Source organism: Emys orbicularis, chromosome 5 (assembly GCF_028017835.1).
Source record: "Emys orbicularis isolate rEmyOrb1 chromosome 5, rEmyOrb1.hap1, whole genome shotgun sequence".
Classification (NCBI taxonomy): Eukaryota; Metazoa; Chordata; order Testudines; family Emydidae; genus Emys; species Emys orbicularis.
In genome coordinates this window covers 135,534,057-135,549,759 of record NC_088687.1, presented here as the reverse complement: position 1 = coordinate 135,549,759, position 15,703 = coordinate 135,534,057, and the positions used below count along the sequence as shown (strand labels likewise).

At 38.6% G+C, this 15,703-nt stretch overlaps 1 protein-coding gene across 6 annotated transcripts in view; it reads left to right on the top strand.

The window, feature by feature from the left end:
• Window positions 1-15,703, top strand: part of CTNNA2 (catenin alpha 2) — a 658,570-nt gene that overhangs the window by 616,718 nt on the left and 26,149 nt on the right. For 5 of the 6 annotated variants that reach the window (XM_065405686.1, XM_065405685.1, XM_065405684.1 and 2 more), the window contains 2 exons: window positions 1,622-1,727; window positions 5,330-5,464. In XM_065405686.1, coding sequence (XP_065261758.1) covers window positions 1,622-1,727; window positions 5,330-5,464 — 241 coding nt within the window. The remainder of the gene's footprint in view (window positions 1-1,621; window positions 1,728-5,329; window positions 5,465-15,703) is intronic. The other variant, XM_065405687.1, reaches the window with a different exon arrangement.

Below are 15,703 nucleotides of genomic sequence, written 5' to 3'. Positions count from 1 at the left end.
TTGTTAATCAGACCAGAGGGACCATTTTACAAAAGATTAAATGCACCCTCTTAAAGTTAGAGTAATCTATGCAGTGCTACAATCCCTGCTATTTTGGGGAGTAAATGACCAAAAAATCCTCTCCAAAGCTCATGTTTTGGATATGTTTTGCCACACTTCTGCAAGACAAAAAACAAACAACTAAGCAAACAAAAAACCCAAACCCACTGAGGCCTTATTCTTCCTTCCTGTACTCTATAGGGAAAAAGTCATGTAGGGATCTTTCTCTAGAGAACTGAGTTTCTCTTCTCCCTACAATATGTCTAGGCCCCCCTGCCCATCTTTCATGGGAAAGGAGTGAAATCCCCCTATACCCTTCATGAGAGGGACATTAAAAAAAAATCTCTCTTTGGTCTGGATCTCTCACCTCTCTTTCCTGAAGCAGAATGAAAATTTCCCCATGCCTTGCCATCAGTTCTGTGGAGGGAGAGGTGATGATCTAATAACTTCTTCAGGGGACCAGAGTATAAAGATTTTTCTACCACACACTGCATACATTTTAATACCTTAATCTTCAAACTGAAAGTTTGGTAATTGGATGTTTCTAACATCAAAAGATGAGAATTAATGTGAAAATGAGAGTAAAATCACTGTCATGTTTGGGGTAAATTAAAAGAAAGTCTAAGTGGACCTTAGTGCCTCTGTTTACCCCAGATTCAATAAAACCTCCTTTAACATCTTCCACTAAAAAACAAACAAACCAACAAACCCTTTGCATCTCCTTTGCCTACGGTGACTTCCGTGGTGTTAAAATGGAATAACTCCCAAATGTCTGGAGTGTGTTACAGCCGGATGTGCTGATCTCTTCATATAATTGACATAAAACCATAGGCGGTCACTCTTAAGGTGACTGGGACTTAGGACCAGCGTACAATTCCTGGTTCTGCCTGTGGTTTGCTGGGTGACCTAGGGCAAGTCACTTCCCCTCTTGCACCTCAGTTTCACCATGTATAAAATGGGAATAATGATGTGGACCTCCTTTGTAAAGCACTTTGGGATGTGTGGGTGAAAAACACTATAAAAGAATTAGGTGGTATCATTATTTATAAGAACTTGTGTCTTTTACATCATCTTACAAATATCAAGAGAGACAGATTAGTAGTAAAGTTTAAAAAAAAAATCAAGCAGGATTTAAGCACAACTGAATTATGCCTCAGGTAGTTTAGCAGCTTTATGACAAAAATCTACGAGAAGAGATTTCCTAATGTGACATTTCTGCACTAGACTTGGCAGACTTGGTGTTAAGCACTGGTTGGGGAATAACAGAATTTTTAAAAAGTTTTGTATTCCCGCAGGGACATTTTCCTAATGAGCACTTAAAAATGCACATACTATTAAACATAGTTCATGTGCTTGAAGGCACCATCAAATTAAACTGCTAGCGAGGCATTTTGTATGTGAAAGGAAATATAGCAGACCCGTTCCTTAATCAAGCTATCGTATAATTAGTAGTTAAGTCCAAGGTGAAGTTGCAGTAAATTAGGAAGGCATTCATAAAATAAATAATCATACACTGAGTTAGGACACTGCAACTGTGTCATGATTTAATTAGACTGTAGTATAACCATATTGTTCTTTCCAGAGGTAAAGGGCCATTGAAGAATACATCTGATGTCATTAATGCTGCCAAGAAGATTGCAGAAGCAGGCTCTAGAATGGACAAATTGGCACGAGCTGTAGCTGATCAGGTAATGATCCAAACAAATAAATATATAATATGAATCAGTCAATAGTGGCATTTTGTATGGACAGTACAAATTATCTGTGTGGTTTAAGGACCTTCTAGAGAAAGTCTCTACTAGTGCTGTGATCTAGTGACTGAAGAGAGGCTGTTTGTTCAGCACCAGTCAGTTTGGTAAGATCATTGTTGGTTGAAATGAAGCCGACACTGCAGCCCTTTAATTCACTGGTTCAGAAATCAAACCACCTAAATAATAATAGCATCAGCTACCATAGATAAAAACACCAAGGTGAGCTGAGATACTCCAGCCTCCTCGTTGGTTTCCTTACTTAAAAGGGGATTACGCACACCCTTCTGTATTTGATGCATGTACCTTTCACACTATGGGAAATCTGTAAACTAGTCTAAGAACCCCAGAAAACCCCAGAAGGTACAACGGTCCCATGTCTTCATCTGGAACAAACGAATGCTGGCTACAGATGATGATTGCAGTAGAATGTGGATGGCTAAAAGCAATAAAAAGGTCACACTCTTTGTTGCTTCAGTAGGCCAAGCTCATTGCACATGCCAGGGCTCCTTGCATTTCTCTATTCTCCCCTCCCCCCCGACTCCCTGTGCACCCCACTCCCACCCCCCTCTATTTCAGGGATCCCATGCAACCCCACCCCTACCCCTTCCTCATGCCAGGGATTCTGTGTGCCCCCTGTTCCCCTTTTTGCCACATTCCAGGAGCTCAGTGTTCACTCCAGGTCTCTATCCCTCATTCCACTGTCCCCAGTTCTCCCTCAGTGCCAGGGAATCAATGTTCCCCCTCATTCACTCCTTTCTCACTATACCCCCCTTATCCAACATGGCAGTGGCTCCATGTGCCTCCCCATGCCCCCATCCACCATATGTCAGGGGTTCTTGTGTCCCCCATGTCCAACCCCATACCATTGTCCCCTATTTTCCAGCCATGCCATGGCACTGTATGTGCCCCCGTGGCTCATGGCCCCCGTTCACTTCATACTGGGACCCCCATTTTAGGGGCTCTTTGTGTGCCCCCTTTCCCACACCATTCTCTTTACTTTTCTGTCTGTCTGGGAGATAAGTCATTCAGGATGTCAACTTTTTAAACTGTATTGGGCGGATGGGCGAAGCTGAGATAGGAAGTATTGGTATGTTGGCTGCCAGAAACCAGTTCTTTGCTTTATTGACAATTACAGAGGTGGTCGACACTGCTGTGCCTGCTAACCAGATGCAGAGGTCTTCGTGAGTTGCCCATTAGCCCCTTCCAGTTTTCCAAATTTCACCAAAACCAATGAGTTCCGTCCACTGATACCTAGACAATTCCCTGAAAATTTGGAATGGATGAGATGTGGCATTCAAAAATGATTCCATTACAGACAGACAGAAAGACAGAGAAATGCCCCCAAGGGAAGAAGGACCTGGATCATCCACTCCCATGGAAAACCCATAGGAGGGGGTTGTAGGTGAGGAGGATATCCTCACAGATCCCCTCCCTAATCACCCCCCTCCAAACCTGCAGCTGTGACCTCTAGCCATCCTTCTCTTCCCCTTAAAATGGGAGAAAGTCTGCTGGTCACAGGAATTCTAACGTATCCATGGAGAGTGGGAATAGCATTAGTTTCATCCTGCAAGATACTCTGGGCCAGAGTTGCACACAGAGATGCAGCTTTTTCCTATAATCCCCAAAAGTTTGGCAATGTGAACTGTTCCACCCAATTGGCCCATTTCCCCCTCTTGAGCCCACTCCTGCTGGATACATCCTAGGAAGGAGAAATCCATCCCTGTGTTAATGTAATTCCCACTGTTGAAAGAGCTATAAACATGCTCGTTAATGATCTTGCAGTTTGCACTCTGGTGTTGTGAGAGGTGGCAGAGTTTAAAGAAATAAATGTCAGGTACATAACACATGCAGCTTGTTTAGAGAATATTGGTTTCAGTCATGTCTTTGATCTACATTCCTTCAGAAGGATGTAAAATACAAAGTTTAAAGTTTTTTTTTTTTAAATCAATATGAGAGTTAGATGTCTCTTTTAATCCCTTGGCCGTGGTGATATTTTACAGAACTTTTGAGACATACATGGAGTATAAACTTTTTATTGACTGTTGCATTTTTAATTACTGTTCCAATGAGAGAGAGCTTGCATCTTAATTTGATTCAAGGTACTTGTATGTAAAGCTTTGTCAGCTCTCTAGAGGTATCATTTTAAAGTTCATTTCTTTCAGCTCATAGGCCTCACGAGCAGGATAAATATTACTGTATTGAATTGTCACAAGTAGGAAAAAAAGGTCTCTTAGGAATTCGCTCTTGAAAGATATTGCAACTGCGTGAGAGAAAGACGTTATGGCATTATCATAAGTACAGAACAGATTAAACGGCCTAACGGCCCCAAAGTACTCACAGCTCTTTTTTGTTTGTTAGACTTAAAGACAGAGGCGCAAGCAAAGTGATTGCTTTCAGAGTTAGGGGCCACAGTGTGTGTACGGAACCAGTGCTGTTCTTTTACATCTAAGAGCACTATAAACATTTTTCCCTTGTGCCTTATTTGTCATTGCTATTATAACCATTTAGACAGATGTTGTGGGGCCATTGGGCTGTGAGTGCTTAATCTGATCATGGTTAGTTTAGGTGCCATGTGGTGGTTTTACTCTTCAAAATGGAAAATTGAATGTAGCATTTTAATGACCTAAAGAAACTAGTTCAAAAGACTCTGAATCTTTGATCTCCATAGTCAAACAATATTGAAAGGCGGACTTTGTTGTGTAGCTCTGACAAGTGTTTATTGGAGACATGCTCTTTGGAAGGGGACGTTTTAACTCTGTTTCATTTGTGTGAATTATACAGGCCTGTGCTCAGGAGACAAGTCTAGGAATATTAACTATGGGTGCTGTTTATTATGCTGTTGATTATTGTTGGGGATGCTGCAGTTCCTTGTAAGAGTTTATTTCAATGGACTATAAATGAGTTGTGCTTGGGCCATGTCTGGTTATATTGATTATGAAACCTTCACAGATTCTACTTAGTTTGACCTCGTGTAATTTTTATCTGCACACTTTTGTCATGAGGAATATGTCAAAATGGTACAGTACTTTAGATGGCCTACCAGTAGTAGTGAGAAGTATTGCTTAGAAAGGCATGGAGACCAGATTATTTCATTTCCTTCTTATTAAGGGCCGCAAGCCTGAAAGCGTCTTCTATAATATGTCACGTATATTACTATAAATAATTTCCTTCCAGTATAGATGGACTGGTATATTATGCCTGAGTAGACTCCTATGTTTATTACAAACTGAACGATAAACTAATCTATGTAGATGTTTTCTTAGGACGTTTTCTTTAAGTTCATCAGGGAAGTGCCAAAAAGAGATTATTTTTATAAAGCACCCATGCTATCTTCACATTCTAATTCATGAGTGTCAAGCTATAGATGAGGTACAGAATATTTTTCAGCTCTCATCAAGTTCCTCGCTAACGGGTTAAGTGATATGGATGAATCTAATATGGTGTCAACACTGCTGCTATTTCCTTGGATTGCCTTTGTATAATGAACATATAAACTGAGCTAGATCTAATCAATTTTGCTTATTTTTTTCCCCTGGCAGTGCCCTGATTCAGCCTGCAAGCAGGATCTGTTAGCATATCTACAGCGCATTGCCCTCTATTGCCACCAGCTAAATATCTGCAGCAAGGTGAAGGCAGAAGTGCAGAATCTTGGAGGAGAACTTATTGTATCAGGGGTAAGCTGGTATTTGTATTTAGCAGTTTACATATCCCGTAGTTGCACTTGCCAGGGAGCATTTTCGGTGACAAGAATGTAAAAGACAAAAAAATAGTGATTCATAAGCAAGCTTCTTAAAATGTTATCTCCAGTATTCCAGACCTTACAATAACTTGTGTAGAGCAATTTGATTTTCCAATTACCCTTTGTTTATACTAACCTTGTAAAATCTTCATTCCTCCAAAAGAAAGGTAATTTCATAGTCTAGAAACTCATTGCCAAGCTGTGAATATTATAATTATTTGGAGCTTTTGTTTATTTGCTTATTGTAAATCTACTTTCCTTTGTTAGTATTGGTAATTTCCCTTCTCTGAGCAGGAGCCAGCACTGCTCTGTATGGAGTGCATATTGTTAAGATGGTAATATCTAACAGGATTTCATTCACTCAGGTTCCAATGCATACTAGGTTTAGCAAAAACTCGGGAAGGCTAGCAAAATATTTTACTTTTTGTGTGCTGTTTCCAAATACAGATGCCAAACCTAAAAATTACATATTCTAATTCCTTCCATTTGCTTGTTTCAGTAATTTTTTTAATGAAAATGCAAATGTTTTATCCACAATCACCAGGCATTTGTTGTCCAAATTAGAAATGTGTAGAGACAGTCAGAACATAAATTGTTTTTGCTGCATTTTAAAAGATGTTTTCTCCCCTTCACCTCACCTAGAGCCATCTGCCTCTGTGAGACCAATGGCAAAAAGTACTAGCATTTGCTACTCTTCATGGGTTTTTTTGGTTTTTTCTTTATGCTACTCACTGTAGGTTTGACCCAACCACACTTTGGTCACTGTCCAAACTGCATATAGATTATGTGTATACTCGTGTATACTGTATTCCCTCTTGCATATACCAGTGTTTACTATATTCCCTGACCCCCACTGTGCTTTCAAGATGACAGAGATTTGTGAAAACTGAGACACTTTAGACAAGTTTGTTTGAAAATGCCATTTTGGGGAAAAATAACACATCCTCTGATTGTTTAAACCCAATCAAATTTGAAGACTGTTGAGACAAGCTGTGCCCTCTATTTTATCCATACAACCCCAAGGGAAATCAGTGGGCTTTCCCAAAGCTAACTGAGAACAAAACATATGCCCTTTTGTTATATATATAAAACAATGATTTTTTTGCCAAGCCCTGTATGCAGCTTTAAAACTTGGCTGGGCTACTTGCAACTATTATTTTGAAATCATGCATGCAGTGCTAGAAGGAAGTTGCTGCACTGTACTGCTCCTGTGCCTCTCCTGCAGATGGTCTCCACCTCTTGACATAAGTACAAAGTAGTGTAATTTTAACAGCTTGATCTTCCCACAACCATTTTCCTGGTGTTGAATGAGTGATCTTTCCTTATATCACTGACAATTGTACTATATATAAAATGCTTCAGACCTTATCTTACCTGCTGCCATACAAGTCCGGCTTTCCATACCCATTTATCTTTCACACCCATCCATCTATAACAATTGCCCAAATTAGATCTTCTATCAGCTTGGCTTTTGTGCTTATGTTTATTTCTTTTCCAGTTCTCTTTATTTACTGTACGTGGATGTTGAACAGGCCATTGTGAACCTCTAACATACAGTTTGTTATTGAAACATCATCATACACTGTGAAATTTAAGTGGCTGAAATGCTTGACTTCTTCATTTCCAAGCTGGCATTGTTAGCATCTGCTGCTTCCCAGGCTTCATCACCATTGTCTTGTTTTGCATTCACTTGCAGTACAAAGCAATGCTAACCTCAGCCATTCAAATTACTAGCTTTTGAGTTGACTCCAAAGACAGTGTTAATGGCATTGACAGTAACCTAAACTCGCCGTATCTGTTTCTTTAGTTATTTCTCTGTCATGGACTTAATGGAGATGGTGCAGAAAGTTGATCTTTTGTCCATCCGTTTTTGAGAACCATATCTTAGAGCTTGGTGAAGCAAAATGAATCCACTGCTTTTCTGGTAGCATTTAACGTGATTTACATCTTCAAGTGCTGGGTACTGTATGCTCTTTTGCCGACCTCGGGACTATCCAGAGATCAGATGTCCAAATCCACATCTACATCTGTAGCCTGCTTATCCACTTGCCACTTCTGCTTCCATCTTGTTCTTCATTCTCTCTTGGATAGCCAGCTGCAAATAAAGAGTACTTTATTTGCATAAAAAAGAACAACAGTTATTTGGCAACTTGCATACAGTACAATGATCTTGAAAGTGCAGTGGAAATCCAGAGTTCGTGGCCCCAAACCATTCACTTTTACAGGAAACTGATGTGTATGCATTATATTCAATTATTTTTTTGTGATGTAACAATCACCCTGGCACTTGACATTTACAAATTTTGAAGGAGATGGAACTATAACATACATCCGTATTTACTAGGAGTCACCAAATTATTCACCATTTCCCTCATCCAGAAGTTTAGCTGTGATTTCAGAACCACTGGTTCTGGGGAATATAAACTCTGCCTGACTTTCTGCTTTATTAGGAATGTTAATCCATGTTTCCAAACACAGTGAATAAATATAAAATGACTAGAACCTCGGAGACATACATGATCTGTTCCGATTACCTTAATTCTATTCTGGCAAGGAAAAATATGTTCCATTTTATATGATATGTTGAAGTTATTGCATAATGTGGTGTATGCCTTTTTGGTGAAATTTCTGTTTATTTATATTCTCCATAAGTTACTTGTAGTGCAGTATATTTTACATTCAAACCTAAGCACACACCCAGTCTCTCTCTCTCTCTACATCAGTGTGACATTTACCTCATGTATGAAGATTTTGTTGGTATCATTAACTTACTTATAGATAGGCTGAAAAGTATATCAAAAAGCAAAGAAAATGAGGCTATCAAACTCCTGAAAGGGAAATTATTTCAATAAGAGGAAAGAACCCTTTAAATCATTTCCCTTCTTTCTCTCAATCCTTTCTCCTTTAACTTCCCTTCCATCTCTCCCTTGATCTTTCCATCCCAAAATGTTCTCTGCCTACCGATCAACAAGACTCTTTTCCCCAGGTAAATCTCATACACCAGGTCTTCCACTGGTTTAAATCAGTGTAGCTCCATGTGTTTCAATGGCACTATTCTGAGTGCTGATTTATACCAGATGGTGATCTGAACCAGTAGGTTTATGTTTAGATTGTGAGACTCCAACTCCCTGTCTCCCAGTTCAGTTTTGAAACACAGTGTAAGAAAAATGTATTTGAGAGCTCTTCTGTGGTGAAGAGCCTTATTAACCTGGAGTGAGGGAAGCATAGGGAGGCAAGGAAGATATAAAGGGAGGGACATAAAATAATAAGGAGATAGGGGAATAGAGGCTGAAATGCCCAAAATGATTTTTAAATAGCTGCTAAAGATCTTGAGTGAAATCCTGACCTCATTAGGTATGTCTACACAGCAATTAAATACCCACGGCTGGCCCATGACATCTGACTCAGGCTCACAGGGCTCAGGCCAAGGGGCAGTTTAATTGCAGTGTAGACGTTCAGGCTTGGGCTGGAGCCTGGGCTCTGAGATTCTGCAGTGGGGGAGGCAAAATTCCCATTGACTTCAGTGTGGCTAGAATTTCATCTCCTGCTTTGTTTCTAGTTGCAGCCCATGTGGTTTTGTAATTTAGTATTTGAATATTTACAAAAAACCCTGTATAATAATAATAATAATGAGTTTGACAGCCTCATTATTAATTATTATTACTGTTTTTATTATTAGGCATTTCTTATTAAACAGTTGTTACAATATCCTGGGATAATAAGCACCTCGACTTCAGAGTTCATTTCCTCAGTCTTCAGCCAGAGAGTTCATTCAGTGCAAAGTGCAGCTATTGCCTGATAAACAGGAATCACTCTTAAAGTGGATTAACTTCCATGAGATGCTGTTACATATTTCTCCCATTGAAGTAAATGTCCATTACAGATACATGGCCTCACAACAGGTATTAGCATGGTGTTGTTGTTATTGTTGTTGTTGAAAAGGGGTGTAATCTATGAAGTTTGGATCCAGATCAAAATCCAAGCTTCCCAAGAGTTTGGGGTACTTCTTTTCTCGGTGTTCCAGCTGGGCTCCGGATCAAAATATATCATTACGTCAAAACTGACTTGTATGTTCTCTTATTGCTATGGAGCAAACAGTCAGCAGAAAGTCTACTATACATTTTGTCCCTGAGCTTGCATTTCTTTTTATTTCATGTTTGTGTCAGGAGCTTGATGTCCACTGTCTTGTTACCTACAATAATTTAATCCTGGCTTTAACCGGGTAAGAGTTTAGCATTATGTGAAAGAAAGACAACCTGCTCAATGAGCGATTTGGTAAACTGCCAAGACTGTCACCTCCTTTTCATTTGAGAGCATCAGGAATCTAAGCAAAATATTCCTGTTTCCAGCCACTAACTGTGTAAGTTTTACTATTGAATTAGAATTTAAACAGAAGAATAACGCATGAAATAAACCCATGAAAACAGGCTGATAAACCAAAATTTATTTAGACCTCTGTGGGCTGGGCTGCTTGGACAGTTGATCTCTCAGATTTGGAAGAAATCTGTTTAAGCAGTATGTTTTGTAAAGAATGTCCTCCCATCTGCTTTTTAAAATACAATAGTGATTTTTTCCTAATCACAATTCATAGCTATTGGTAGTAAGATTCCTACTTTCTGTTTGTTAGTAATTGCATCTTATTTAACTCACTGTGAATATAGTAGAAGAAACTATGGCTGTCAGACAATTTAAAAAATCAAAATTAATTGTAAGATTTTTTTTAAAATAGTTGCAATTAATTGCAGTTTTAAACACACTGTTAAACAATAATAAAATACCAATTTAAATTAATTATACATATCTGTGGATGTTTTTCTACATTTTCAAATATATCGATTTCATTTACAACACAGAATACAAAGTGTACACTGCTTACTTGATGTTATTTTTTATTACAAATATTTGCACTGTACAAGTCAAAGCATGAAGGGGCATACAAATGTTTAGCATATCTGGCATGTAAATACCTTGCAACGCTGGCTACAACAGTGCCAGGCGAACGCCTGTTCTAACTTTCAGGTGATATTTTAAATAACAAGTGGGCAGCATTAACTCCCATAAATGTAAATAAACTTCTTTGTTTTAGCGATTGGCTGAACAAGAAGTAGGACTGAGTGGCACTTGTGCTGGAACAATTTGTATCGTGGGGATGCTGAGAACCATTGAACCAAACTGTAAACCCTGCATATAATGGAAACCACTTCAAGCCAGGGGGTACAACAGCACCCCTAGTACCAGCACCTATGCTGAGTGGACTTGTGGGCGCTAAAGTTTTACATTGTTTGTTTTTTGAGTGCAGTTATGTGTAAAAATAACAATGGATAACTTTCACGATAAAGAGATTGCACTACAGTATTGTATGAGGTGAACTGAAAAATACTATTTCTTTTGTTTATCCTTTTTACAGTATAAATATTTATAATAAAAATAATAATATAAAGTGAGCCCTGCACAATTTGTATTCTGTGTTTTAATTGAAATCAGTATATTTGAAAGTGTAGAAAAACATCCAAAATATTTATAGTAAATTTAAATTGGTATTTTATTATTATTTAACAGTGTGATTAAAACTGCAATTAATCACAACTGTTTTTTTTTATTCTAGTTAATTTGTTTTGGGTTAATCGCTTGCGTTAACTGTGATTAACTGACAGCCATAGAACGATCCTACATTTATGACTGGAATCACAGGAATTTTGAAGTGTTATTTACCCTGTCACGTAACACAAGAACCAGGGATCGCCCAATGAAATTGGTATACAGCAGGTTTGAAACAAACAAAATGAAGTACTTCTTCATACAATGCACAGTCAACCTGTGGAACTCATTGCCAGGGGATGTTGTGAAGGCCAAAAGTATACCTGAGTTCAAAAAAGAATTAGATAATTTCATGGAGGATAGGTCCATCGATGGCTATTAGCCAAGATGGTCAGGGATGCAACCCCATGCTCTGGGTGTCCCTAAACCTCTGACTGCCAGAAGCTGGGACTGGATGTAAGTGGATGGATCACTCAAAATTGCCATGTTCTGTTGATTCCCTCTGAAGCATCCGGCACTGGCCACTATCAAAATATAGGATACTGGGCTAGATGGACTCTTGCTCTGACCCAGTATGGCCATTCTGATGTTCATATTATTAGCAGATACTGTTCATTTTACAGATACTAAAAGTGTTCTAGGCACTTCACAGAACAAATAGAAGATAAGGCTTTGCGCCCATTTGACCTCATTGCAGTTGAAGGACTGCAGGGGTGGTAGAAGGCTGAGATCAAGGCTGGACCAACTGCCAGTGGCAGTAGAGCAAACTAGGGGGAAACACAACTTGGATCTACTTTTCAGAGATGACACTGCTGCTGTGAAAGTGCTATGTCTGGGCCTGGGGGAAGAGAGGCTGCTGGGAAACTGGATCACCTTGACTAACCCCGTGTGCTTGGCTGCAGCTATTGCTTTGGAGGAAATGACTAGATATAATGAAACTCTTTAAATAAGCCCATTTGAGTATGGATGGATGTAAGCTACTCTTTGTGTTCACATAGGTATATGACAATGAGTTCTTTAAAACTCTCTAAAATAGTAAAATAGGTGGCATATGCAGAATACGTGATGGAGTAATATAAACGTTTTATCAGTGTTCACTTAGATTGACCTGTTTGAGCTTTGCTACTTATAACTAATGCAGCTGTCCCAAACTCATGCTAATATAATCTTTATACAACCCCACCTCTTTCCCTAAGTAAAATAGGGAATCTGTGAACAGGTAGCATGTTGTAAAGATTTTATCGGGATGGGACAACTTGGGACAACTTCATTACTCACAAATGATGAGGACACAAGTGAGCAATGTAGGCCATCCAAAACTAGTGCTGATAAAACCGTTACATTGCACAATCACGTAGTCTGTATATCCCATGTGTTTTACAGAAACACTATTACAGATTTGTTTTGAGAATTTAAAAGAGCAAAGACGTACTTGTGTTGCTCCTCCTGTAAAGCCAGATGTCTTCAATGATCATACAGTCAATGCAACAGCTCACAGAGGGACAGAAAAAATGAAAGTTAATAAATTTGCAATGCCTCTAAGAAAGACCTAAAATAGCTTTTTTAATAAAACAATGTCACAGCTTTGGTTCATTAGCTCAGGTCCTTCCAGTGCTACAAGAGAGGGTAAAGTCCCACTGGGAACCTGAGAAATTTCCATTCCTATTTATAGCTCTGTGGGTTCCAAGGTATTGGAGTTGATTTCTGTTACTGGACCTAACAACATTGTTCATCCTGAATCTTGTGTCAGTGGGATGCTGGGGGAGGAGGAGGAATTCCATATTTGGAGTGAAAGAGAGAAATGTTTTTGGCAGGATTTAAAGGTTTCTCTTTAAAGCTGCTGTTGGGAGATGGGCAGAGTGCAGGTGAGGAAATCAAGGGCACATGATAAATACAGTTTTTGACATAGCTGTGCAATTAATCACATGGATATTATCACCAAATGGACCCTGCAAAAACTGCACTGAAGCTACTAGATTTGTTACAAGACTGTTTACAAGAACATGCACTCTAAAGAGCAGTATCTCATCACATACATACAAGCCACACAGATGTAGGAGTGATATCCATGAGATAAATTGCAGTTATGCCAAATTGTATTCCATTATACAGACATACTCATACATACATTGAACACATACATCCCATTTATGTGTATATTTAATCAACCGGTCAAATATTTCTACAACACAGATGTATCACTATTAGGAAGTAGAGGGGTTTTCCTCTCTTTACGGTGCATGTTCTTATGATTAAATTTATAAAAAAACTAGTAACTTCATGAATTATTGGATGGTACATTTACTGAAATTTAAAATTAAGAGTGTTTTTCAAAGAAAAAAAGAGTCTGATATCAAAAATAAGAAATCCCGAGCAATTTAATTCAATGGAAAAAAATAAAAGTTTATATATTGGAAGTTGATGCTTGAAACAAGTATGTTATGGATTTGAAGGCAATACTAATCTATATGTTTCAATATATACTATTCTCATTATATTAATATAGGAAATCTGACAATCAAAAAACTTCTGTTCATGAAATAACTAGAATGCTCGGCCAGATTCTTTCCTGTGCCATGATATGATCAGCATGGAGGAGAAGGGAATGTCAGAGAGCCACTTACAGCTTCCTGATTCTCAAACTACCCCGGCAATGCAATAAATTAGAGAAACCTAGGTGCTGCTCTAATTTACAACAGCTGGCAATGATCCCTAAGGATCATGCAGTTGAGAACTTCTGTAGAGGAATAAGGCTCCAGCCTGCCCCATCAGGCTCCCTTCTCTGAGAGTGAGTGGTTGGTTTAGAATCTGTCTCCACCAGCATTACACCAGTTGAGATTTCCCCAGTTGCATCCGTATTATGTCCCCAGCTTAGAAAATAGGGTTGAGTGTCCATCCCATTACTTTAAACCTGACCATATGTAGGTGCAGCAGTTAGCTAAATGGCATGCATGGGGAAATGGCAAACCTGGCCTGGAGCACCTAAAGATTTAAAATAATAATGGAAGGAGACTTTTGGATAAAATCAGAATTGATTGATAATATACAATGAAACTACAGTTCTACCAGGTTATTTCACTCTGATCTGTGTAGTGGTGACTTAATCCCACTTCCAAAATACTGCTAAGTGATTTTCTATGTGATATTAAAGAAATAATGACTTCAGACTAGACTCTTCAAACTCTTTCCCTTTAATTACAGTTCTTGACAACTTTCATTGCAGATGAATAACACACACAAACACAAAGACATACCCTCAAGGAGAAACTTCACACAGTTTTTCCAACTAATCGCAAATACTGAGTGAAAATACTTACAACAGCATATAAAACACTCAATAAAACTCACCAGGGAAACTTAATTCCATCACACAAACTATGTAGGGATAACTTTAGGAAGAAAAAAGAAGCAAATAAGTCTTTGCATTAGGAAAGTTCAGAGTCTCTTATGTGTCATACTTCTTAAGTCATTTTTTCCAGTCACCAGATGCAATCTGGCTGCTTTTATTCATGAACTTCTCAGGAGAAAGGAAAACATATGTCTATCCTCCACATCACACCATTAGCCTTGAATTACAAACCAACTCTCTATACGTGAGGCCAATATTTATTGATTTAAGACACAGACATGGGACCAATCCTACTAAAATACCCTAAAATTGATACTACCTAGAACTGTGTACTATTGGACATTTTCAACAGCAACTGTTGAACGTGAACTTATTCATTATCAAAACACCCTGTTAGCTGGGTAAGTAGTAATACCCCAGTTTTACAGAAGGGGAAAATGAGGCAACAAATTCAAATGGTTTGCCCTGCCCTCATTAAAGGCCCTATTAGATCTTTAGGCTAATCTGGGTATGTTGACAGCATCCAGCCCTGAGCTAATAGACCATATCAAGAATTCTCTTACAAACCAATAACTAAATTCAACATGTAATCTGCCAATTTAAAAAACTTTCAGAAATTAAATGTTCTATCCAGTGTCATATGGGATATTATCTGTTTGGCCATTCCTTGGATATAATATATGATGAATGAGATGGATTTCATTATCCATCCATCAAAACCAACTTAGTCCACCACAACAGCAAAACAGAATTTTTTTTCAGGGGTGTGGAGTTAAGGTCTCTGTCTTGACCTTTAGTGACCCTAATCAACCTGGCACCTTGACATGCCTTGAGTGTGATCTTTTATTTCAAGTTGTCATTTGAGTTTCTCATGGTATATCAGTTTTTTATCTTCCTTAGCTGGAAAAATAGCACATCTATGGACTGGTATTTCTAAACAGTCATCATTTTTCTCAGCCTTCCACAATCTTGAGGGAAAGCATTCAAACTTTACATCAGTGGCACCCACCAATGCCTGAATAGAGCCTATTCATTTATTACCTTCTGCCAAATTCTTATTACGCAAGTTTGTTGTTGTTTTATCTGACAGATGATTGTTGTGAAACCAAACCTGGACAAATGCACCTCCTGGCTGCTAGACATTTAGGTGCAAGATGTCAAATCATTAGTTGAACTAAGTTTATAGCCTTGTTAAGCTACAGAACTGCAACCACTTCCCTTAGGAAATGATTTGACAACCTAAAAGTCCTCATCTAATTCCTCTTGATATTCAACTTTGCATATGTT